This window comes from Sardina pilchardus, chromosome 19 (assembly GCF_963854185.1).
Source record: "Sardina pilchardus chromosome 19, fSarPil1.1, whole genome shotgun sequence".
Classification (NCBI taxonomy): Eukaryota; Metazoa; Chordata; class Actinopteri; order Clupeiformes; family Clupeidae; genus Sardina; species Sardina pilchardus.
The window spans coordinates 16,419,355-16,446,209 of record NC_085012.1 but is presented as its reverse complement, the minus strand read 5'-3'; the positions used below and the strand labels follow the sequence as shown (position 1 = coordinate 16,446,209).

General features: G+C 46.9%; 1 protein-coding gene across 2 annotated transcripts in view; it reads left to right on the top strand.

The window, feature by feature from the left end:
• The window catches only part of phldb1b (pleckstrin homology-like domain, family B, member 1b), a 55,464-nt gene that overhangs the window by 11,768 nt on the left and 16,841 nt on the right, over positions 1-26,855 (top strand). For both annotated transcript variants that reach the window (XM_062521266.1, XM_062521265.1), the window contains exons 5-10: positions 6,180-6,290; positions 9,446-11,070; positions 20,728-20,913; positions 22,125-22,268; positions 22,663-22,800; positions 26,258-26,386. In XM_062521266.1, the coding sequence (XP_062377250.1) occupies positions 6,180-6,290; positions 9,446-11,070; positions 20,728-20,913; positions 22,125-22,268; positions 22,663-22,800; positions 26,258-26,386 (2,333 nt within the window). The remainder of the gene's footprint in view (positions 1-6,179; positions 6,291-9,445; positions 11,071-20,727; positions 20,914-22,124; positions 22,269-22,662; positions 22,801-26,257; positions 26,387-26,855) is intronic.

Genomic DNA, 26,855 nt, shown 5'->3' with positions numbered 1-26,855 from the left:
CACATTATTTGATGTGTTGTTGTTGTACTGTAAGCGTTGGTTTCCAACCTCCACCACATCTAGCTAACAGTGGAATCTATCCTTAGCCTTAAATGTGTGGTGAACACCCAAAATGATTGGCATGCATGGGTGTTTCTCGCCTCAGTTCCCCCTGATGGATGAGATCTTAGGAGCTGATTACAGGCATCCTCGAGAGACACAGAGATCATTTTGTCTTCTCAGAGGCTCTATTTGTGGGAGGACTGTCAACCACAATCCCAACTCCAGCTTTAAGAGCATTTCTCACCCCTTGCACTGGATGTTTCTGGACTAATAGGTATAGCCATATGCTGGGTATGATCCAGCACACAGGGAGATGGCAATGCTGACCACACCACTTCACACTTCATTACAAACCAAGAGTGTCTTCTAAATAGCCATTATCATTCTATTACTGAATGTTTTAGGGAATTTCTTTTAATAAGGTAATAAGCATTCTTTGATGCGACTATCTTATCTTTTACGTCCACTGGGTCTGTAATCAACTTAATATGTGTGTGTGTGTGTGTGGGGGGGGGGGGGGGGGGGGGAGGGGGGGGGGATTTATTCCTACAAAGCTCTTAATAAAACTATAGCTACCCCAATGTAGGCCAATTAAAAACGGTATCAGCAAATAGCAAAACCCACTATACATTTAACATATTAGAGAAATTCAAACGCCTCCACCCACAATTAAATCTGGAACACAGGGAATACAATTGCTCTTATCTAAAAATATAGCACCTTTTGTAAAAGTGAATCCAGATGACGGTGAGGGGAGGTCACTGTTTGAAAAGTCACGACTGAAGATCAGTTTCCATTGTCTTGCATAGTGTCTGCAGTCGGGGGACGGGCGTAGCAGATAAGGCTGATATAATCGTGACTGTATTATGACCCTAACCCTACCATATCTTCTATTTACCTCATTTTCTAGCATATTCTTACATTTTTTTATGCCAATCTGAAATGTGCTTTCACTTCAATATCACTGTAATATCACTTATATCACTCAAATAGACCAAAGTCGCATGTAGACGGTCCGCAAATTATTGGATGGCGTTTAGACCCCCACCCATGACGCGCACTCTCTCGGCTACTTGTGGAAGCGGTGACTCAAGGAAAAGTAACTCAGTCGACCGGCACGGATAAGTGCTTTAAATTAGTTCTTGTCTGACAGAGTGTTGTCTGCTCTCTGCCTCTGCGCTTACCTTTTCTATTCAACACTATTGCATCAGCGAATCAGGATTTGCCATTGATAGTGGCTACTTTATAACGCACCGAAGATACATCAGGCTTACCTCCAGCTTTGATTTTGTTTCTAAAGAGTGCTGACAGGGACCTGCCAGCTAGTGATTTAGAAAATCTACCAAAACTCATCGGAGTGAAATTTATACCTTGTACCTCAACAACGAAACAGTATGGGAAGCACGTGGCGTCACATTTAAAGGCACTATTTACAAGTTGACGGAGACGGGGAAGCGGAAGAAATGTGAAAAACCGGCATCCTGAAGTAGCCTAGGTTTTTCATACCTATTGCGAGATTCACCACAGGTTTGTGTTTTTTCCGACCTAATACGAGATTGATAATACTCTATAAAACAACTTCTAATACTGCATTTGATTATGAAAATAAGTTATTTGGAGATGTTATGTGGTTTTGGCTACACCTACCCAGATTTGTATGGGTTGGTTGGTTGGCTGTGCTGTAACCGACTACACATTATTGTATAATATTGTAGTTATATTTATTATTACTTGCAATGTTTGTACTTACATGATATAGTAAACAGAAGTTTATTTCTGCAATAGGATCAATGAATTTTCTGTGAAGTCAGTTCATATAACTTAATATGTTTCTATCTGAAAAGGAAATGAGGTGTCACTGAATCACTTCCTCTGAGGAGATAGTGAAGTTCACACAGCTTACTAGTGAAATGTACCCAGTATGTCACGCCAGACAGTTTGACATTGTGAATAAAAATATCCTTTATTGTTAAGCCGATAATTCCATAAAACCCCATTTTAGAAAAGCGAAACATACAGCCCCAGCCAAGCCTGAGTTTAGACCCCACAGGATGGTACTCCTTTTTCATGTTGGCAGGGTCGCCGTTTCTGGATACTGTTACATTTCTATTCTTATCCAATGTGACCCAGGAGCACGGCTAATCCTGCTGGTCTGCTGTCACTCCACGTCCTTTACCCTTTCCTTCCTCTCCCTATCACTTCCTCAGCTAGAGAGAGAGAGAGAGAGAGAGAGAGAGACAGAGAGAGAGAGAGAGAGAGAGAGAGAGAGAGAGACTCCAAGATCCTCATGTCTGTGCTTGCTGTGAGTTGTTTGTATGGCCATCCTCAGGAAGCTCATTTAAAAGAATGCTGCCAAGTGTCTCAGCAACACCTTATAGGGGATAGAGGGGCCGGGGTCAGCGGATAACAAAGGCCGAACACAATGGGGGGAATGGCTGGTCTCGTGTTACGACCCCACTATGTCCCCTCAGGAATCTCTGTATCTTTAATCTGTGGGCTCTTTATGAGGCCAGCTATTAGATTTAAGTCACAGCGGGATCTTGATATGGCGTCTGCAGCTTGTTTGTGCCGCTGGTGGCTATTGCGTGGGGGGGGGGGGGGGGGGGCAGTGATTCGCAGAGCTGTGCAAGTTTTGCCCTTTCCACTTGCAGTAAAACACAACAATGCCATGGCAACTGTGCTGTGTATCTTTAGGCATCCCATTGTGTGAGTGTTCTGGAGACTGGCCACTGCCCATTCGCGGTGCTTGCTTTGTGTTTTGGGGGAATGTATTGTTATGGAAACCAAAATGCGAGTCATTACGTTTATGTAGAGGAGCCGTGATGTAACCCCATTTGTTATGGAGTGCACATGGAGAAAAGCTCTGATTCAGTGTAACGGGCAATGAGACTCCCATGTGTGTCCAATGAGTAGACAGTGTTCTGCTTATTCACTAGTAGTTTCAGCCATTTCCTAGCTCTTGCCATTTACATTTATGTTGCCAATAAACATGGTTTATATGTCTGTTGTCTTTTGTGAGGGTGTGTGTTTGTCTGTGGGTGCATGCATGTGTGCGTGCGTGTGTGTGTGTGTGTGTGTGTGTATGTGTGTTTGTGTGTATGTTGACATACATGCATTGGTTTAATTTGAGAGGATGCCACGTGCACTCTGCACATTACAAGTTCTCTGTGACTAACTAGCAGTGTGTAGTCTAACCTACAGTGTGTGTTTCGGCTTTTTGGATGCTCCTAGTGGAGGTTGTGTACATGTGGAATGACAAATGGCTGGCTTAAAATGTCCATAGTCAGACTTTTGCCCAGCATGTCTTTGTTCAAGGGTCAGGCAGAGAGCAGAGGTGAATGACTGGTCATATTACAAGCAAAGCCGGAAATATTTTGTTGCAGTCTGTCTTTCAGTCTATCTGCCTTGGAAGGCACAGCTTACATCCATACGGTATCTCTGCAGACGTCAACTTAGAGTTTATGTTTGAGATATTATTTAGCCGACCTGATTGGTAATAATTAACTAATAATGAACTAATAATCAACACTGTGATTATGCGGCACTGCTCTTCTTAGATGAGTATACTAATGCATACACGTCAGCCACGGCCACAATGCAGATGGTCTTAGGGAGTCTTATTGGCTCTTGGTAGCGTGCTGATTGTGTGAGTCTTCTGTCGAGGGAAAGCGATCCGACTGGCGCAGCGTCTCTCGTGGCCTTGCATCATCATCGGCAGCAGCACCTCAGGCAAAGCCCCGGGATACTGTAGTGACCTAATAAGATGCTGGCGCTGCAGCTTGCAAATGAACAGATATTTTCCCCCCAAAAAATAGTCGTTTGAAATCTGACAACTGTCTGGGTTATACTTAAGTATTGAGTTGGATAAATGCAGCCATATTATTTGTTAAGCATGCACAGGTTTGAGAACCATAATTTAGTTGTTCATGATTGGATGGTTTCTTGTTGTACAGTTACCACTTTGCAAATTCTAATTACACTAGACTCACTGGAAGGTGGCTATTTGTCGTCGTCCCCCCCCCCCCCCCCCTCAAGTGCTCTGAGAAATAATAGCACAATTTAAAATGTCAGCATTTGCCGGCACCGTTTTCTTAGATTTAACAATATCCAGAGTAGTGTGTCTGCTCCCCCCCACCCCCCCACCCCCCACCCCACTTGAGTCTGCATTGAAAGTCAGATGCTACTGAGCCAGCCAAGCTTGTGCCCTGTGGCTATGTTTTCATTTTAACAAAGGTCAGGGGAGCTCTGTGATCTGCACGCTCTGTAATTACTGGCAGAGATAACAGGCCTGAGGAACAACAAAGGCCTCAGCACCCATCCAGGTGCTGCGTGCCAGGTTTCTCGAAAGGACCCGCCGCTCCCAGCTCTGCAGCACTGAAGGGAATTCATGCTTGAGTTCATAATACAATACAAGGTGAATGAAGTTTAAGCTTGATGACATAAAAGCAGAGTTTCACGTTATCAGTAGACGCGTGTATTGCCGGAAACAACTGAAGCTGAGACAGGGCGAGATAGTCCACCGTCATGTTTTGTGGATTTGTAAGTGTAGTCACGGACTGGGATCAGTGAGTGCAGGAGAAGCCGCGTGTGCCCTTGTGTGATGTGAACGTGTCCTTGTGTGAGCTTCTCTGGCAAAGCCTCAGTCACAGCGGCAGCGCTGCAGCCAACATCAGAAGCAGAGAAAGGACGAACTTCAGGTCATCTGGCAGCACTCGCGGCGTCAAAATGGATAAATATGCAAAGCTGTCCTTAGTGGTAATGGTGACCTTGATGACAGTGTGGGTCATTACTGTTAAGAGCCTTGTTTTTCAATCAGCGTGATGGTTCTGTCTCAGTGAGCAAGGACGAGGGGCAAACATTGCAAGCCAAGGTGCTTTATAAACTCCATTCTGTATAGACAAATGCGGTTTCCCAAGACAGCAAATGATTGAAGTTCTGTTACAATCAAGCCAGATGAGCAGACATGTAGTGTCTTGACAAGCAAATAAACAAGCGGTGAAACTGTCACAGTTGCCTCTGGGCATGTTATTTCACTGGGGTGTGTTAGTTGTCAGGCATGATTGAAAATCCTCCACAGATAGCGGCAGTGACAATCAACACTGACAATCATGTCTTCTTCTGTGTTGGAATGTGCAGAAATGACAGTCTCGACCCTGTCATATCAGCAGTTTGTGTTCACATGGGTCTAAATGAGACCACTTTCACTCTGCGTGCTAGGAGTGAGTAACAGCTAAACGTGATTGAAGAACAAAGTGTGTCGTATGCAACAATGGTGTCTTTGGATGTATTCTCAAGGGGATTTCCTCTTCAGAATCCCACCTCACAATAGAGAACTTTGTAAGTGTATAAAAGGTTGATGAAAGTCAAATGTTGCTGTGTGCACCCAGGTGTTTGCTTAGCAGAGAAGAGCGTGTTGAGTGAGGAGAGAACGGACTATCAGGAACAGCCAAACTGTTTGCTTGTGACGGTTACCATGGCGATAGAGTTCTGTTGAGCTCCCAGTGTTCTGCTTACCTCACATCCTGTCAGCGCCTGCCCTGTCGAGTAATCAAGTGAATGTGTGTGTGGAACAAAAGAGCATCTGGCACCCTTTGTCCACTGCACATCTGCTGGGATTGAAATGTTTCCATGAAGTCTGTATTGCCTGTCTGTGCCCCCACTGGTCCACCGAGACTCCCTCTGCAGTGGGCTTCCTGCCAGCATATGGCATCTTGACTGGACACCCATGCTCACTGACATCTTATTACCACAGTGTAATTACTTATCAAATATGCATGTACAACATGGTGACCCTTGATTTCAGATGCCTTGTGATTCTTTCATGAGTTGATTTCTGAGAATTAATATTACAACGAAAGGTTAAATCAATCTGACACGCCTAGAGTTATGCTAAAATAGCCATAGACCTGATTGTCTTTGCAATACAAGTCTACTTGATTCATGACTTGTCACTGTGCTTCAGTCACTCCCTTAACCTCTCCAAATGTACCCTTCTCTGTTGACTGAGATTAAGGCAGTGGCAGACAGAGAGATATTCATTTTACAGTGCTGGGTATGACTGACCAAGAAGACACACTTCTCCATGATGTGCCCTACGCAGGCTTCAACACTAACTCACTCCAACCACTCCTTCGCAGGCTGCATGCTGTGTTTGGGCCAGGCCTCCGTCTTCCGCTTTAACCACCCCGAGGAGGCCTCCGGAATGAAGAGCATGATGCCCGAGGCTAGCCGGTCCCCTCTCCACTCAGGTAACACCGGATACACTAACACCAGATACCACTGGCCATATATCTACATACATACATACAGGGCACTAAATAACACCTCAGAGAGAGTCACTGAAACGCTGACGACAGCGTCCACACATGTCGTATGTGCAACATCTAGCTAATAGCGCTTTTATGTCTTAACATGCAGTTAGGGTGTTTGCATGCAGTTAGCATGATGCCATAAGCAGCTGCTTGTGTGGGTTTGGCCTTTTATAAGATACACACATACACAGATCCACTTTTTACTTTTGACCTATTTTTGGTCAGTGTTGTGCTTGTTAATGGACAAAAAACGTGTGTTTACGGCACGCTTTTCAACGGAGAGCACTCTCTTTTTTCGCAATTCACTTCCCTTAATTATCCCCATTCTGTTTGTGCACCCGGGTCTCTTTTGTCAAGGCATATGGTTGGACAGCACAGCCTGTGCTTTAGAAGCGGAGGTTATCGAGTTCAGCGGCAAGCAGGACTCTTTCCGTTGGCACCCACAAGAATGCATATATGCAACGCAACACTGCTCAGAGGCGGTCTGAAGGTTGACCCCACACAGGTAGCACAGGATGTCCATCCAGGCAAACCCCTGTCTCCAGGCAAAACAGCTCATTCTCTGATTAGACCAGACAGCTAGGCCAGCAGTTAGATGAAATACAAAAATAATAGTACAGCATAACACAGCATTATCCAAATTGTTTCAAATAACGTATTCACATTGTATTAATGATTGTTGGTAAGGTAAAGTTTTTAGTTGTAACATCTAAATGATTAAAATTGTAATTGTATATTTGTTTTGATGAAATAACATTCAATATTCACCATGAACGACGCCTACACTTTATTTATAGGCACAGCATTATTGCAGAGCAGTAAACACATGCGTTATAATTGTCCACACGTGGATACTGTGTATCGGACGCAGTGTTATTGCAAAAGCAGTAAGGCATGCGTTATAAATAGTCCACACGTACGGTCTGTCCAGTCAGCCTCACCTGTGCTTCACTTTTTATCTACAATAAATACAGTGGCGCTGGTGAGGCTGTTGTCACCACTCTATGGTGTCACCAAAGTCAATGAAAAGATTAGTTTGGACTTAGCATGCAGGCCTGACCAGCAGGAATAGGGGCTGTGAGCACATTGACTCCAAGTCATATTGTGTTCCTCTGAGTTTTTGTTTAGGGAAGAGGAGCCTGCCACTTGCGGCAGGGCAGACGCCCCTCACAGCTAAGGGCGCTTCCTGTCATGCACACACACTGCCATGTCCAGACAGCTTTGTTGGCCATGCAGAGTTTATTTAAAGGAAGGATATCTCTTACCATCGCTATTTTTACATGTGAAACCCCCCAAACGCACACGTATACACACAAGCGCGTGCGCACGCACACACACACACACACACACACACACACACACATACTGTACACATTATGTAAACTCTGTCTTGCATGTCATACCTTTTCCATTGACAACTGTTGCACTGTGCAGACTGTAAGTAACCCATGCATTGTCACACTCATAGTGAATCTGAATGCACAGTACATTTCTTTATCATTTCTAAATATCTTTTTTGCTTGTCAAAGAAGCTATTTCCAGTGATGGATTATGTTATATTTAGGATGAGAAACCAATTTCACGCACCTCAGATATCACCAACGCTCTCTTTTGTCGCCACCTTGCTTTGCGTTATTGCATTTGTCAATCTGGGTAACATTTACGTCATGGGAAGAAAATGTCCCGTGGCTCTTTAAGAATAAAAAAGTGGAATGCAGGAATTGTTCCCGCCCCCGTTAAACTCTCCCTCCGTCACATCAGCACCGTGGACAGAGGAGGGAGGGGGAAACGAACGCTGGGCCAGCAGTGTCTACCATACGAAGCCCAGCTGGAAAATCGTCGGCATTGCCTTTTCTTGCCGCGGGCGCCCCGTGTACCGGGTAGTCTTCTTCAACAGATTGAAACAAACGCCCCTTCTTCGTCGAACCCGCTAATAATCTACCCAAAATGGCATAGGCGTAAGCTTATCCTTATATGTAAGTATCGATTATTATTGACGCTAATTTTCCTCCGTATGAAAAGACACAGAGGCATATGCAACCGAAGCCTTGCATTTTCAAGCCCATTCGTGTGAACGATTGGCTGATAACATGCCGTTTGCGTTGCGCCGACAAGACTGACAGTACCACATCTGACAAACGAATTCATGATTTTATTTGTAACACATTTTTCATGTGTTAAATCATATGAACGGTGATGGTTCGCTGTTTGATCATAGCCTACTCCAGTATCCAGTCATGCGAGGCTGATTTCTATTTGACAAACACACGAATGCAATTCAAATACATAGATAACCTCAGCACAAAAAAAAAGGTCGTGTGTGTAGATTTTGACGGGTCATGCTGTTCAGTCTAACAGTCAAGGCCATGCAACTGTCTCAAGTGCACACGGTGTTTATGCATTATTTGTGTGGACTTTCGTGAGAACCAGAATGGGGAGGAGGGGTGGATAAGGGTACACTGTTCAACCCCTGTAGAATCCTCCAAGCAAAAGATGCAATGACAAACCTTTCATTCCCATTTCAAATATCCCTGTTTATATTTCCCATTCCGCCCCATATAATAGCTGCTGGTTATGCTTGGGCAATGTTCAGGTCATTACAGTTTTCTGATTCGTGCATTTCATCCATTATTTGGAGTTGAACTGAGTTGCTTGGCTTTCCATACCTCCAGTAATGGATATATATATATGGGGTTCCCCTCTCGTACTTCTCAATTTAGTCAGTGAATATTAACAGGCTAATTGATCCTATTCCTGCAAGCAATCATATGTTGCACATGACTTGGTGGGCTTTTCTAGAAGGGTCCAGCAGCGGATGCAGGTAGCTGCAGTAAAAGTGTGTGTATGAAATCATAAATAAAACCAGGCTCTTTATGAGAGTGAGGTAGGTCTGCCAATCCCAGTGATTTCTTGTTCTCTGTAAGTGCTTTTCAGAATGTTGATATTTAATTCCATTCATAGCCAGTGCAAGGGGGATGGGTGTGGTGCTCACTCAAACTGTGTTGCTATTTAATTGGAGTCTTTGGTCATTTTGATGGTCAATTTGGTCATTTGGTCATCCCCTGTCTCATCACTGTGTCTCTTCCTTTCAGACCCCAAGGGCCTAGTCAATGGGAACTATCCACCAAGTCAACCGGACTTGCACTCGCCCCCCCGTACGAAGGTGCATCCCGAGCACAGTGCCATCGTCAGCTCCATCGAGAGGGACCTGCAGGACATTATGGACTCGTTAGCCATGGAAGACCCCCAGCCTTCCTCCTCCGCTCAGCCCAAAGAGCCTTACGGCCAGCCCTCAGCCTCGCGCTCGCAGCAGCAGCAGCTGTCCCCGGTGGTGATGAACGGAGGAGGCTGCTACCTGTCCCCCCCCACCAGCCCCGGCGCCATGTCGGTGGGCTCCAGCTACGAGAATACCTCGCCCCCGTTCTCCCCGCTCTCCTCTCCCTCGCCGGTCAGCAGCGGGAGCTTCAACAGCCCGTTGCACGGCGGCGGTGGAGGCGGTCAGGAGCAGGGCTCTCCTCTCCCCCCCGTGCCTCTCAGGTCCTCCAGTTACAACTTCACTAGCCAGCCCCCCGTCCCCCAGCCGCTCGCGCCCCTGTCCGTGTTCACCGGCGGGCAGAGGGTTCCGGAGAGCCCCCGCTTCCAGAGGAAGGCCCTGCTGGAGACGCCCCCGAGCCCCAAGCCGGCCCGCCGCAACAACGTGAATCAGGACGGCTCGGCGGGGAAGGATCCGGACATCCAGAGACACGTGCACATGTTTCCGACCGTCTCCATCTCGCCCCCCAGCGACCCCCAGTCTGCGGGGCGGATAGGGGTGCCCGGCGGCGGCGGCCACAGGTCCTCGCCCAGACTGCCCGGCGGCTCCTCCCCCTCCAGCCCGCGCATGAAGCGGGCCGGCGTCGCTGCTCAGGAGCGCCCGGCGTGTCTGTTCCGCGAGCAGCCCCAGGTGGACTTCTCGCCCACCTCCATGTCCTCGCTCCCGCTCCCGTCGTCGGCGTCCCGCTCCTTCCAGCCGCCCCTGGACCCCATCGTCCACATCGTCCAGGGCGGCAGCGCCCAGATCCAGCAGTCGCCGCAGCAACAGCAGCAGCAGCAGCAGCAGCAGCATCATCATCATCATTCGGCCACGCTGCAGCCCCCAAAGAGTCCCCGGCTGGTGCGCCGGACCCTGGAGATGGACAGCGGGAGCCTGGGCAGCCTGACCAGTAGCATGCGTGACCTCCCGCCCCTGTCCCCCTCCCTCTCCCGCCGAGGGGTGCCCGCCCTGTCCACCCTGAGGACCCCAGACAGTGCCTTGGCCAAGCTGGTCCCCGAAAGCCCCCGGCTCGGACGCAAGGCGGCGCCGGCGGGCGGACTGGGGTCCTTCTCCCCCCCCGAGGAGCAGTTCAGCCCGCGGCTGGTTCGGGCGCGGAGCCCCTCGCCCACCTCGGGTCTGCTCGGGGGGCCGGGCGAGGGCGGCCGGGGCCGGAAGGCCGGCTTCGCCACCAACCCGCTGTCGCCCTCCTTCAGCCTGGGCTCGCTGCCGGGCTCCTCGCCCGTGGCCAGCCCCCGGAGCCGCCGCAAGATGTCCGGCGAGCTGCACGACCCGCGGCTGGCGCACCCGGGCATGAGGCAGCGCAAGAACAGCATCTCGGAGATCAGCGACAACGAGGACGAGCTGCTGGAGTACCACCGGCGCCAGCACACCGAACGCCTCCGCGAACAGGAGATGGAGCGACTGGTGAGTTCGTCCTCCTTCGCCGCGCTGTGCCCCTCTCCCCCTAAATCTCACCAAAATCCAAACTTGTAGGAGAAGCGCTTATTTATTTTGTTACTTTGAAGACTTGAGAAAGAGTCTTATGTGCCCTTCCCCTAAACCTCACCAACATCTAAACTCAGCTATGTTGTTGGAGAAGCACTTATTTTTTTGTCACTCTGAAGACATGAGAAGGAATCCTATGTAGCGTGGTGTGCGTTTTTGATTTGCCCCTGTGAGCTGACCTTGTGAGATGACCTCTTGATCTTGGCCTTACTAGCACCATGCTGTGTGGCTACTGAGAGAACACAGAGCCCTTTTTTTTCGCTCGAGGTTAGGCTGTCCTGCTTTCACGCCTGTGGTATATTCTAGACCTTAGGGAAGGGTCGGGTCGTAAGGTCTTGAAGAACGGCCATAAAATTCTCTCTCCGAGCGGCTGCTTTGTTGCGGTGAAGTCGATGAATGGTGATTCATTCCATTGTGTCGTGCTTCTTTTTATGCAGGCTCTAAAAGCCTCCTTTTGGAGCTCAATTAGGTGTCGGGCAAATCCTGGGGCACCTAGGTGAAGGGCCCCCTTTTGTGTACAGAGAGCGAGGCTGTGACTTGTCTAGTGTAAACATTACTCTCCCTGGACTTGGGCCATGGATAGTGCCTGACTGTTTCTCATATAGCTTCTCAATACTGGGAAAGACTGCTATGCTGTAGCTTATTGCCTTTCACTGTACAGACTTTACACTTAGAGTCATTTTCTGCTATATTTTGCAGCACCATCCATGCCAGCCGTTGCCAAATATGATCCTTAAAATGTAGAGCTCTGAAATTGAGGGTCTCCACAAATTCAGCTCTATTTTGGCTTGGGTCTATTTAGAGCCTGGGACTGTGTCTTAAAAAGGGACATTCTCAATGATTTAAAGAAGTAATTTCCTGTATGCCTGTATGTCAATTACAGTGTCACAGTGCAATACTTACAAAACACAGCAGCGCATTCTCAGAATTCCTTTCAATAAACTACATGCTTAACTTTAGCTATGTAGATTCTCATCTGTAAATGGTGGCTCTTAAAAACGCCAGAGCGCCATGAGAAGCTGGAACAGAAGTAGTGTGGATTCTAAGTGCTCCCTAGCTAAGTCTACCAGACCAAAGTCTGTGGCTAGCGGGAATGAATGCCTTCCTACAGCCCCAACATACATGTTCTTATCAGTGAGCTGGATTTGATGTACTGTGTTTATGTTTACCCTGCTTCTGCCTGGTACAAGGTTGGACACATACACACACACTTAGACATACACACACACACACACACACTAACATACACTTAGACACACACACACACACACACACACACACACACACACACAAGATGCGCGCTCACAGACCACACACACACACACACACACACACACACATGCACTTAGACACACACACACACACACACACGCTGGCTCACTCAGTGCATATCTCAGGGTAGAACTGGGCTGATGAATGTTCTCTGGCGCTGGAGTGCTGTTCGCAGTATGCCGAGTAGAAAGCGAGTCCTTCCCGGAGCTGACCTCAACTCGCCGTGCAGGGCTCCGGGGAGTGAAGTCATGTTTCCATTACATTAGACCAGCGCCATCCCCTGCGTGTTGCTGCTGCCGCAGTCAATACGAAGGCAGCTAAAAGCTCGGGCGCAGGCCAATCAGGTCTGTTTGGAGCAGAGATGAGGTCATTGGCAAAGTTTAGTTACTTTGTCTTAGTCACTCTTTTAATGTTTTGTTGTCCCCGTCGGGGTTGACGTGAAAGACAGCTTTGACGTGGTGTCCCCCCCCTTGGCTTTGTATTTGCCATGTCCTCAGTGCTTAGCTCTTAGTCTTCTAACCATGCAGACAGACTAGGAGTAATTTGATTTCAGCTGTGTGCTCTCCTCTCCTCTCCTCTCCTCTCCTCTCCTCTCCTCTCCTCTCCTCTCCTCTCCTCTCCTCTCCCCTCCCCTCCCCTCCCCTCCCCTCCTCTCCTCTCCTCTCCTCTCCTCTCCTCTCCCCTCCCCTCCTCTCCTCTCCTCTCCTCTCCTCTCCTCTCCCCTCCCCTCCCCTCCCCTCCCCTCCCCTCCCCTCCCCTCCCCTCCTCTCCTCCTCTCCTGTCCTCTCTTCTCCAGCCTCCTTTCGAGCTGATGCTGATAAGAGATAAAGGCTGATAATTTGTGGGCCTTTGGTGGGTTCTGTCTTATCTGTTTTTCTGTGTTGGTGGTCAGGTTATTATGGGAGAAAGAGAGAAAGAAAGGGAGGGAGAGAGAGAGAGAGAGAGTGTGTGTGTGTGTTGTGTGTGTGTGTGTGTGTGTTGGTGAGAGAGAGAGATTTTTTTCCTCTTCAGCTGATTATCTGGGTCAGTGTCAAATCCCTCGTTCTGCCCGAACTTTAAGGGAAGATCAGTAATCTAGCCATTGCTTTTACAAACAGCTTATGTGCCATGTGGACTCTGTTTCTCTGACTGAAGAGAAGAATATGTTTTAGATTACTAAATTACTACTTTCTTCACACCCTTATGGACATTGCTTATCCTATCCATGTTATGGATGTTTATGTTTGGAATTTGGAATTTGGAATTACACGTGGTGCGACTACCGTACATTCTTGAATTCTTGCACTGATTGGTTGTGATGTCTGTGGGAATCTAGCAGCTTAAGCCTAGTGCTTGTACATAGCGGTTTTTTTTTTTTGTGTTTAGTGCTTAATTTACTCTTTGACTGTCTCACACTCATCTCAGTACGCTCACATTGTTAACTTGCATTTTTGATCTGCCCTGGTAGTAATGTTTTTTTTATATTATTATTATTTGATTTGATTTATCATTTGTTTAGCCAGGGTAGTCACATTGAGTCCCTTTTCCAAGTGAGTCCTGGCTAAGAAAGGCAGCACCTAGTTAGAATGAGCACAAAATAAACAGTACATACAAGGCAGCACCTAGTTAGAATGAGTACAAAATAAACAGTACATACAAGGTTAGCTGGGCTCATCAGAATCCTACCTCCCCCCTGGCAGACTGCTGTGGTCAGGCCTAGAAATCACCCAGACAGAACCCCTGCGTTTGCATGTGGTCAGATCTCTGCCCTTAGCCTGGCCAGCAGTATCTGATTGAACTAATCAGCTCATCCCTGCGTCGTGCAGAGGACCTAATAACGGGCCCTGGCTTCTATGAAGCGCTTTGAAGTAATGGCCAATTAATAGCAGCAGAGGAATTGAAGTGAATTGAATTGAATTTATTTGAGCTGAATTGAATGGTTAAGATGCCCTCCGACCCTGGTCGTTAGTCATCCGGCGTGTGGAGGCTAGTGTCCGCTCAGGCTGTGAGAGCTCCCACCACCATATGTGAGAGATGGCAGTGGAGTGGACCATGTTTTACAGTGTTCAAAACAGTTTTCTCTGTCTTAAGAACAAAAGCTGTGACCTGTTTTTTACGAACAAAAGCTGTGACCTTTTTTGATGTTTGTGCTGCACTATGTTTGCATTGACATTTGCATTTAGTCGTTTAGCTGATGTTTTATCCAAAACGACTTACAAAAAAGGGAAATAATCAAGGTACAGTATAATAGGTACAATAATCAAGGATGTGTTAGAGCAGCAATAAGTACTGTTAAAATGAAGAACTCTGCGCATCAATCCAAAATCGTCTGCTGTTTCAGGTGCTTCTCAGTAGGACTTTAAGGAGAATCAAGTAGGAAGGAGACTGGAGCACACTGATCTCACTTGCAGTGTTTTATTGGTGCAAACAAACTAGCAATAAGTACTATTCGCATAGAGCATTCAGTCGATATGATTCAATTTGATAAATTCCCTTTGCCACAGATAGATACCAAGAAATGTAAATCGAGTTTTAATCTATCCCAAATAAAGCCCTCTATTTTGGCCTAAATCTGAGTCCAGATTTAGCCGGGTAGGTATCCCTAGTGGTGTCTCCATTCAAGTGACCATGAAAACTCTGCCAAAGGCTGTCTGTCTCCGCGGGGATAGGTGAACTGCGATGACCTGGGAATTAGTGGTCAACAGTTGCTCAGTAACAGGGCTGGATCCGTTCTGCGCTGCACCAAGCCGAAAGCAAAGCGTGCTTTAATTGTTATGGCCAGAGAGGGCTGAAGCAGAGTGATCACATGATCTTTGGTCAGGCTCGCTGTGGAGACCTGGGCTCTGTTAATGGGGCTCCTCTCTCAACTGATACTGAGGCTTTGCAATCACGTGTATTTGTTTTAATTGTTATTATTACATGTTGAATATGTTTACACAGCATCTGAATTGTTGACGGATTCAACACCTGCCCAGGTAGAAAATGTTCCCTCTAAATGATCTCAACTGCACATATAATATAGGATGCTCTTTAAAAAAAATCTGCTTGAGGGTGTGCCACTAGATTGATAGAGATTAACATGGAAGCAAAAAGTGACGTTAAAAAAAGTGATTGTGGCTTACAGCAAAAGCAAAATGGCCCTTACAGTAACTACCTGGTCTGTGCCGGGCCACCCACGGCCACAGCTGTTCCCACTTCCCATTTGGCACCGACGCCGTGTGATTCTCCAGTTGCTCGGGAAATGAAGTGGCATCAGGTATTTAAAACATTAGCCTATCTCTAATCACATCTGTTCTCTTGGCCGAGTGCCTGGTGGCCCCCTTTACTATTAGGAAATCCTAATAGTAGGACTCTGATTACCACGCTGCATTTTCAGCTAAGGCAGTAAATAATGGTTTTGAATGGAGCGACTAAGTCAACATGGCAGTGGCTCTAAGTGGGCTCCTGAACTCCTGAACTGAGAATCGTGTCTCGTGGGATCCTGTTTTCGCTCTTCCAATGTAGTGTGTGAGGGACCTTGTGATATGGTAATGATGAGAGATCATAATAATATGAAAAAAACTCGGGCTTTGAAGTGAAACATTGAGAAAGATGAATAGGCCTCTGTTGTGACGAGATTGGACTCTCTCTCCCCCCAGGCTGTTCTTCAAGAACCCTTTGTGTGGTTAAAATTACGAAACAACCTGATAGCACTGCTTTCACTGGGGCTTTTCAGCTGAAGTAAAATTCGACTGATTGTGAAGCAGATTGTGGAAATAATTAACAGAAAAATAAGTATGGGGAGGACAGGACGGAACGCATGATTGGGCACGGCATCCGTCCGCCAGCGAACTGTCATGTTGTGCGTCTCAACAGTTTTCAGCCAGGAAGTAGTTAGAGCTACGACGGAGATGAAACGAGCTTCTGCTCAGAGGTGAGACAGAGGGAGGGACGAGAGGAGAAGAGAGAAGAGAGAAAAGAGAGAGGAAGAAAAAAGACTTATGACATGGGAGGGGGGGAGTGTGTGGGTGTGCGTCTGCGTGCGCGTACGTGTGTGTGTGTGGGTTTGCGCATGTGTACATGTATATGTGCTTGTGTGTGAATTTGTGTATGTGTGCGCCTAAGTGCATGTGTGTGTGTGAGGGGGAGGTGTGTGGAGCGTGCGTGTGAGGGGGGGAAAGGAATGCCTGGAAACAATAGCTCAGGGAAAATTAGCGCACAGGAATGTCTCTGTGGCAGCCCTCTGGTCTTCCCTCTCATCCCCCCTCCCTCCCTCGGACTCCTCCCCTCCCCTCCTCTCCTCTCCTCTCCTCTCCTCTCCTCTCCTCTCCTCTACCTCTGTGTCCTCGTCAACCACAGCCTGCTCCAACACCACTGGACACAGACAGCAGCAGGACCGGGCCTGACACTCGCCCCCTGCCAGAGTGACCCCTGAAAACAGCCGCGTCTGCTCCGTCTGCAGTTTGGCTCTGTCGTGTGGCCGATCTCAAACAGTGTTTGCTGTTCACTAGCACTCGCTAGCTGAATGGACTCCCTAGTCGTCCTTATAGGGATGCTACATCAGGCGCATAACTGAAACGGTACATTCGTGGAGCGCCAGCGGCAACAATTTGTTTCCAATATAATCAATGCAACCGGCAACACCAGGCAATGATTATGCACATACGTTCAAAAAATATGTTAAAAAACATTACGGACCCAATGTAGCCAGGGCCTTATGCTCGACCAACAGCGGCAGCTTGCAGTAGGTGGATGATGGGGGTGGAGGTGTGAAGGTGGTGGCTGGGTGGCTGGGTGGGAGTAGTGTGGAGGGGAAGGGCCACTCAGCTGTTTTAATAAATAGCATCTAACAATAGTGCACTGCGGCTATGAAAAACTAGCAAATAGCACCAGAAATGTTTTCCAAGAAATGTTTGTTAACCTGAATAATTATATAATGAATAATCCTGTTCATATGTTTCCAATGTGCTTTATCAACAGAATTACTGACTTACCTACTTACTTAGCCTACTTTATCATGTAGTATTTGGCAGACTGTTGTACAAAGCTGTGCTGAATCACCATGAAAGTGGCCATTGTGAACTAGAGGGTGGGATCTCCAGTTTTGCAGTAATGGTTGACGAGTGCTAAGTAAGCTATTAACATGGAAGTGAGAGAATGAGCTTAGCGCTGGGAGTGTCACGACTCACTAAACAGCCTCAATTCGCAGGTAGTTGGGTAGGAGTTTGGATGGAGCCTGGTAGTGTTTCTCTCTCTCTCTCTCTCTTTCTCTTTCTCTTTGTGTGTGTGTGTGTGTGTGTATGTGTGTGTGTAGGGGCAGCTTGTGTTTGTTCATCTGTCTCCTGACAGCTTTTGACAGAGGGCAGCCGTCCCATTCTCTCCCAGGATGAAATGTGCGTGACCTCTCTCTTCTCTGCTCTCATGCTACGTACTTACTTAATATTTCTTTTCTTCTTCTCGGGCTGGTGCTGCTTCTCAGTATGGTAAACACTACACTACATTTTTATTAAAAAATAAACAGGTTGCTAGACTTGTAGAACACAGTATATTAAGAACACAGCCATTAAGTGCCTTATACCACGTACACAAGACACTGTGTGTGATGAAGCTCTAGAATGCACCTTGAAGCGAGTGCTTTATATTAAATGGTATAGCTATTTTTTTGAATGTGAGATATATTATTACATTAGGTAGTCCTACACTTATACACTCCTACACGTAATATACGGTTGTCTGATGTCAGAGGTATTGGACAGGTACGCTGTGTACCATTTAGGGTTGAAAACAGACCACTGCAGGTCTGTTTGTTTGGAAAGGCGTTGAGATAGTGCCCCATAGTTTCCTATCCCCAGGGAACAAATGGATGTCATCTGGAAGAGCACGGAGCCTGGGCCATGTCCTAGGGCAGCGCACAGAGCTGTTTGTCAGAACAGGTTGCAGATCTGAGACGAGAGCACAAATCGCTCTTCATGGAGGCACTGGCTGTCCCTGGCAACCTGGGGAGGACACGATGAATGGTTGGCTATTTTTGAGCCAAGCATTGTGTTTCTTCGAGACAGCTCTCGTCCAAAAAAAGAAAACAAGAGGGAGGCAGGCAAGAGACATTACTTTTCACTTCAAGCCTCGACTTAACACACTAATTACACCTTTTGTGCAGACAGCGTGTGTGAAGTCACCTGCTGGTTATGGAAACCTGACTCTCCTCTGAATGAACAATTTGTCTCATCTTTTTTTTTTAGGGTGGGGGTGGGGTGGAGGGGGGGGGGGGGGTCAGAAAGTGTGTTATCTGTGTTGTTTTATGGTGCCAGGCAACCGTGTCAGAACCTGCCATGTCAAGTGTGAAAATATTCCATTCCTACCTGCTGTGGTGGGTCATTAGCCCCATGCAGATCGCCAGCAGCGTCACAAAGCTTCGGCTCCCTCATCTGCTGAGGTGTGCGCCGCTGGTGTTCCTGACTGCCATCGCTAATTAGGTCGTCATGGATATTCATCACTAACTAGAAAAGCACTCCAAGAGCACAGCGACCTCCCCCAAGCGTAAACATAACCACCTCCTGGATCCAGACGGTGATCCGTATCACTCCCAAAATGTAGTGGTTCCTTCCTTGAGTCATTTTGGACATTCATCGAAATCCATAACATAACTTTTTGAGTTATCTTGCTAGCAAACAGACAAACAAACAAGCATACAAATGTGAGAAGAAGAAGTGACACTCTTCTCACTTTGGGCTTTCCAGTTGTGTACTGTATGTGGAGCTGAAAAGAACAGTTTTTGGGTGTATGATCCCAATTTGTAATCTGCATTATTTTTAGTTTTTCAGTATTTTTCGTTTTTTTAGCTCCACCCTGGACCCGAACCAGCAAACTGCAGCACTGCGGATCGGAAGATGAGTGTGCTAGCAATCGAGCTAAAGGCCCAGACTGCTAGCTCTCTCGCTTGCACGTTTCTTTAGGGAGGTTTATACAACGTACATCCTGCACAGCTATGTGACAGCTGACTACCGTTACATATGGACCTCAATTTGTCAACATCGGTCAAGCAGCACTCTCAGCCCCTAGTGGGGCAATTGATGTTAATCACTGTAAAATGGGTTTTGATCTTGGGTTGTTTTGTGGCCAGTGTGCTATCTCAGAACAAACGATGCTTTCAGCGACAAATTAGTGGAAATGCTCCACTGTCTCTGCCTTGATCACAGGAAGCCTACTGTAAAAAAAACAGTTTGGAGTGGGGGAAAATTGTTCACATGATGACGATTAAGTTGATGTTGTCAGCCTAGAAGAGCCATGGTCTTCTTGCGCTGCACACATACTCTTCTCCACAGTGGTGGAAACTTCTGGAGCCAAGAATAAGAGCGTAAGGATTTCAGATTGCAGGTTTGGGTAATGCAGTGGCTGAGTCGAGCCACGGTTCTGTTGGCTGCCAGGAACACTTGGGTTTTATGGTGTCAAAAGGCAAGTGGGGAGACTCGGTCCGCCAGCTCTGCCAGGGCCTGGCTTTGAGCGCTCAGCGGCGGTTGCCATTGTTACGGGCCTCAGCGATAGAGATACACTGCCCACATAAACAGATAAAGCTGTCCAGACGTCACAAGTTTTTGTTTAACAGACACAGGAGCAGGCTCAGATTGTCATTTTAGCGACGTAAAAATGATGATGCCTTCTCTCTCTCTCTCTCTCGCTCTCTCTTTCTCTTTCTCTTTCTCTTTCTCTCTCTCCCTCTCTGCAGTGAGTTTATGATGGATATTAAGTGGTGGGTTCCCCACCGATATAGTGCTCCCAACAGCAGAATAGCCAGACACAAAAAAATCTGCTAATCCTGAGAGATGTGAAATACAGGCACAGATAGGAAATGCCCCTCTCAACAGTTTTCCCTCAACTATCCATTGGTCACTTTGTGAAATTCTGAACCAGGGGGTAGAGCTGGAGCAAAGGGATAAAGTGAGGTACCAACAAGACCAAGGAGATGGGGTTGATTCTATGGGAGCACATGCTGTTAAAGAGGAACTATGCAGGATTGGCGATTTCATCTCTGGTTTCGGTTTCGTTTTTTGTTTTCGCTCGTTTTATGCTTGCATTTTCTCTGCAGAGCTTCCCCGACAGCTTTAGCGTGTATATTTATACACATGTATAGGCTATATTTAAATATATAAATTGCAAGCGTGGTTCGTCTCAGACTTCCAGATGTAAACAAGGAGCGATCGTCTCATGCAGAAAGTTGCATAGGGTCTCTTTAAAATGTATACTCATCCTGTTCTTTTTACTCTCTGAAGCCAAAGTTGTCCATATCACACGCGGCGGTATCGACTCCTGTTAATCTCCGACGGTCTTCTCTGTCCCATGTGTCCACAGGAGCGGCAGAGGCTGGAGACCATCCTGAACCTGTGTGCGGAGTACAACAAGCCTGACCTGGGCGAGCTGGGCCTCTCCATGGACACCCTGAGGATGGGCTCCCCCCGCACGGCCCGCCGGCACCGGGGCAGCCTGGACGAGAACCACAAGGAGGACGGGGGCGGCGTGGAGGTCACGCAGCACGAGGTAGGCACACTGATAGATGATAGATAGATAGATAGATAGATAGATAGATAGATAGATAGATAGATAGATCGATACTTTATTGATCCCGAAGGGGAAATTCAAGGAATTGGAGTGCACCACTGGAGTGCAGTGTTCAAAACCAAATGCATCGGCTGCTCCCAAAAGCGCGTTAGTTACATTGTGGAAAGCTCTGCAATCCCCACTTAAGCTCTGCAATCCCCACTTGAACCCATCACAGCCTTGTAGCTTACTGTACTTTCCATCACATCACATTAATTATGCTGAGTCATAGTTTAGGCTGGTCAGGGGAAACTAAGGTACTTGTGAATCGTTGCTTTTCTGCCCACTTGGATGCATTTTAAAACTTATTTTAGGCAGATAGATGTATTGAATCAATGTAGATAGTGCACTGAGAGTGTAAGGAGTGTTCTTATTGTAGTGTTTTTTGCCTTTCCAGCCATATAACAATATAAACAGTAGAAACACTACCTAACTAGTATTATGAAATCAGCCCCCTCAGGCATACAGAAAACAAGTGACTTTTAGCCCCTGCTATCCATCTCTTGGCAAGAGCTGAAGGAACATTGTCTTTTTTTAAGCACATTCTTAGTTACGTAGCCCAGCATTTCTGCCCATAAATGTCCTAATCTTTCAGCTCGAATTGCTGACTGTACAGTATACTGCCTGTGTCATATCATTTTGTGGTCATGGAAGAAAAGAAACACTCCAGACATGTTAAATACACGTTAGACTCGTTAAATAGGGGCAGACATTGCACTGTAGTGGAATTTGTTATATGTTTTAACAGTGAATTATTACTGTTATTCTTTTCTAGAGACTATACTCTCTCTTAAAGACTGACAGCTGAGCAGTGCTCTCCTCTCAGGACTATGTTCTTTTCTAGAGATTATCCTCTGATTGACAGATGATTTTTCAGATAGAGCTCCATTTCTCAAGGTCACTGAGTACTGTCAGTACGAAGAAAGTAGAAAAAAAAATAAACAATCGGTTTTACCTAGCTCAAGTTGCTGGTTTCTCCAGCTAAAGCAGCCAGGCAGCTTCACTCTGGGGGCATGAGCATACGTAGGATCTCATAGACATGCCCCCAGACTGTAGCGCTATAGCTGCCTCGCTGCTTTAGGCCGACTGACGGCCGAGCGTCGCTCTTTTCTGAGCTCGGTGCTGACGCGCTTGTGTCTCCTGTTGGGCAGAACGGGTCAGCGGGCATGGGCCTGGACGGTGGGCTGGAGCTGGGCTTCCTGGAGGAGGAACGGGTACGAGCCCTCAAACGGGTCGACGAGCTCAAGACCCGACTCACAGAGCTGGAGCAACAGCTGCAGGAGTCCAAGCAGGAGGTACCTAACTGACAGTGGACCGGCTGGGCTTGCATGTCTGTGTGCATTCTCTTTGTGTGTGGGTGTGCGCGCTTATGTGTGCTTGTGTGTGTGTGTGTGTGTGTGTGTGTGTGTGTGTGTGTGTGTGTGTGTGTGTGTGTGTGTTATTTTTGTTGGGTAGGGGAGTAGGGGCGTTTAGACAGATGCGTTGTCTGTGTATGCTTTTGCTTCTATGTGAGTTGTTTTTGGCAGGTATGTAATCTGTGTGTGTGTGTGTGTGTGTGTGTGTGTGTGTGTGTGTGTGTGTGTGTGTGTGTGTGTGTGTGTGTGTGTGTGTGTGTGTGTGTGTGTGTGTGTGTGTGTGTGTGTGTGTGTGTGTGTGTGTGTGTGTGTGTGTGTGTGTGTGTGTGTGCAGGCTGAGATGGAGAGAGCCTTGCTACAGGGAGAGCGAGATGCTGAACTGGAGCAGATCCAAGCAGAGGATGACATCATCAGTCAGCTGCAACACAAACTCACCCAGCTGGAGAGTGCCATCCAAAGGGAGAAGGACAAGGTAGGACACACACACACACACACACACACACTCTCTCTCTCTCCCTGTCTCTCCCTCTCTCTCTCTCTCTCTCTGTCTCTCTCTCTCACTAATACACACTCGCACACACCCACATGATCACACCCCCTACAGACATTATTTTTAACTTCTCACTGACACTGGTGCAGTTTGTACACTCCTGAGGGGGGCATTGCTGTTCACTTGAATTTCACATTTCCTGCACGCAAAGCAGAGCGAAATGTATTTTTCATAAGCACAACGGTCATGCCTCGTACAGATGTTTCTTACCCTCCAAGCTTGTGTCTTTACATATTTTCATAAACAGTACAAACATGTTCATGCAATCAGGGTTTAAAGTTCTCAAGGCACCGTGCAGCGATCCAGGCATGGGCCATATCATTTAAACTTTTGAAAACAGATCTTTTTATCAAATGGCTTTGGTGAGATGGTGAGAACTTCAGGTACATACAGTACATGTTCCTTGCTTTAAGCTCTGTGAAACACAATTCCAGAGTGAGAAGGAATGTTCAGAAGGAAAAAGCTCAACTTTCCTGAGGGCAGAACAAGCCTGACTGACGTCTTGAGTCTTGGTTGTGGTGCATAGATGCATGCATACATTTTAGATTAGATTCAACTTTATTGTCACTGTGCAGAGTGCAAGTACAAAGACAATGAAATGCAGTTTGCATCTAACCAGAAGTGCAAAAAAACCCCCAGAAAAGTACAATATGTGATATACCAAAAAAAGACATGGAATTTGCATAGACAGGAAAGGATATATAATGCAGTGCAGACAGTACATACATACATGCATACATACATACAGTAAGTTACATACAGTACATACAGTACATACAGACGTATATACAGACTGCACCTCTTCAGATGCGACCCTTTTCTCTAGAAAGGTTCTTTGTCAAGTTGATATGTGTCTCCTCTTCTCTGCTCTCAGGCATGAGTGGTTTGTGGAAAGACGCTGCGGATTTTAAAAGGGCACAGTTTTTCAGATTTCACGAGGAACCTATTTAAGAGGGGGAATATTATCTTTCTTATTCTGCACCCTCCATTTTAACACTAGAGAGTCTCCTTATCTCCTTCGGTTTCCACTAACCATGTTTCGTTAACGTCTAATCCTCTCATTGCTTCAGTCATCTCTCCTTGCACGCACCCCCCCACCCCCCTCCTCCCGTCCATCCTTGAAGCACACACACACACACACACACACACACACACACACACAGCTGGGTTTCCCTTCTCTCTGGAGATTGCTCAATTGAGCATGAGAGTGAAGGCTGTATGAACGTGGCACAGGATCAATTTTTTTTGAAGCAAGCAGCAGGGACTTGGCTACGGCTCGTGTTCGGTGTGTGTGCGTACCTGTTTGTGTGTGTGTGCGTGTGTGTGTGTGTGTGTGTGTGTGTGTGTGTGTGTGTTCTGTACTGTTATTTTCGGGTGTTTCACCATCACTATTGCCTGCGCCTTATAAATCATCTATTTATAAAGAAGCACATATTTTAATATCAGAATTAGCACTTCCCCTGGGTGATACCGTTGTAAAATCCTACTTTGTTGGTCCTGAATAATTTAGTATTATGTCCCTAATGGTAGATGATGATGGTGGTAATGCATAATTAAAATATGCCTTCACTCAAAGGGACTATTTATGCATTTTGACTGTTCCATTCATTCTTGGCTGTAGGCATGTGCGTCGCCGTAGTCTTATGGTATTTATTTCTCCTGTCTGCTAGTTTTACTCATGCTTTTCCTGGTGAAGAACTCGGCTCCTGTTCTGCTGAACAGGCGTGGTATTGTGCAGGAGTAGTAGCAGAGCTGGTGCTTGAGGTGTGGTGGTGGAGGTGAAGGTGGAGGTCTGGTGCTGCTGCTCTCAGGCTGGGCCACGATGTGTCATTTCAGAGACCCAACACATGGCAGACATGAGATGAGAAATGTGTGTGTGTGTGTGTGTGTGTGTGTGTGTGTGTGTGTGTGTGTGTGTGTGTGTGTGTGTGTGTGTGTGTGTGTGTGTGTGTGCCTGTGCCTGTGCCTGTGCCTGTGTGTGTGTGTGCCTGTGTGTGTGTGTATGGGTATGGGTGTGTGTGTTTGTCAGTGTCTCCCTTAGGGGTGGCGCGGTTTTTGAAAAATGCTCCGAACCGTGCGGTTCGAATGTCACGGTTCGGAGTGTGTGTTCGTCGTACGGTCCTACGGTTCAGGCTAGTTATGGCATGCGCAATTGATTCCCATATGTGACGACGTGTTTCCCTTACGTGCGAGAGTAGTAGTATGGAGTTTTGAGTGCTGCGCGCAATTTAGAAATGGCAAGTGCGAGAGATCATCCCTAGCGTGGTCGAACTGATGCACCTGACCCTGCTCGGGTGGAAGCATGTTCCTCCGCAACTGTAGACTATGCGTGCAACTTTACCAAACAGTAGAAGTAAACTCATTCTCCTTGGCCCGCTCTCGTGCGCGCTCAATGGACACCCGCCCTCGACATGCACATTAATCCAAATAGAACATTCACAATCGTGAACGCAATGACGCACAGAAGACGATTAGCTAAATTACTGTTAAAACGGTTAGCATCAGACATTTGATCAAATCTCTTGCATTCAAGTTGACTGACCATCTCAATACCAATGTTTTCAACTCCAATGCTTAAAAGGGCCTGTCCCAAGGAGAAAAAGTATTAGCTTACCTTGAAACTAAAACACATGTGGGGAAACTGAACAGTCCAACCAGTAGAGTATGATGAGTTTAGCCTGCTACTTTGTTTACAATATTTTGAGGCTTCAGCCAGACAGCTGAATTTAAGAGGTGGAGTTATAATGAATATAGGCTATAATCTGCATAAAGTTTGCTGTTATGAATATCAGACATGTCAGAATGAATAAATAATTACATAATGTGTGTGTGTTTCAAATAAAGACAAGCTTTACATCTTGTTAAAAAATCATTCACACTATATGAAAGGAGAGCGATAAAAAGGCGATGCAATGAAAAATATGGGTGGACGACCTACATTTTGTGCTGGTGCACCATCCTTGCCAAATAAATGAAAAGATTGTTGAAATCATCAATGTCTTCCCTCTTGCTTGATCAAAATCTCAACTGAAGCTTAAAGTTTCCTCAGACAATAATGTGCTTTATGTGAAGTCATATTCAGTTTGTGCATTATTACATGATAACTATTCTCTAAATACTCTAGCCTAATTGTGGATGATTAAGCTATGTGCTGAAATATGTTTCTGGAGTGTTAAAGAGTAAAAGAACAAATAACAACAAGAACCGCACCGAACCGAAAACCGTGACCCTAAACCGTGATACGAACCGAACCGTAGATTTTGTGAACCGTGCCACCCCTAGTCTCCCTCTCTCTCTCTCTCTTCCTCTCGTTCATCTCTCTTCTTCACCTCCCCTCACTCCCCCTCTGCGTGCTCTTCTCTCTCTCTCTCTCCTGTAGGAGCGAGCCAACGTGGACGCGGAGCGGGAGGCCCTGGCCAGGCTGCAGGACGGCTACACTGAGCTGCAGAACCAGCTCCATAACTGCCCGGAGTCGCTGCGTGAGCAGCTACAGGAGCAGCTCAAAAGGGTCAGTCTCACCAACCACCGGCCGCCGCGGCTGCTGCCGCCCCTGTGCCAAACGACCTCGGAGACCCTCAAGTGCACACACACGCACATGAACACACACACATGAACACACACACATGGACCTTCACACACACACACACACACACACACACACACACACACACACACACATGAACCCACACACACACACACACACACACACACGCACACACACACACACACACACACACGCGTGCGCACACACACACACACACACACATACACAGACGAGCATCCCGGCAGAAAGAAAGTCAATATACCACCTTCTTTAGATATCTAATTCGGTGTTTGTTATTTTCTTATACCGTTTTACACTCTCTCTCTCTCTCTCTCTCTCTCCCTCTCTCTGAGGATGCATAGCATATAATTTCCAACTGTTGCAAGAGGGCGTGCTTTTCTTGTTTGCTGGCAGTGGAGACAATGTATCCAGT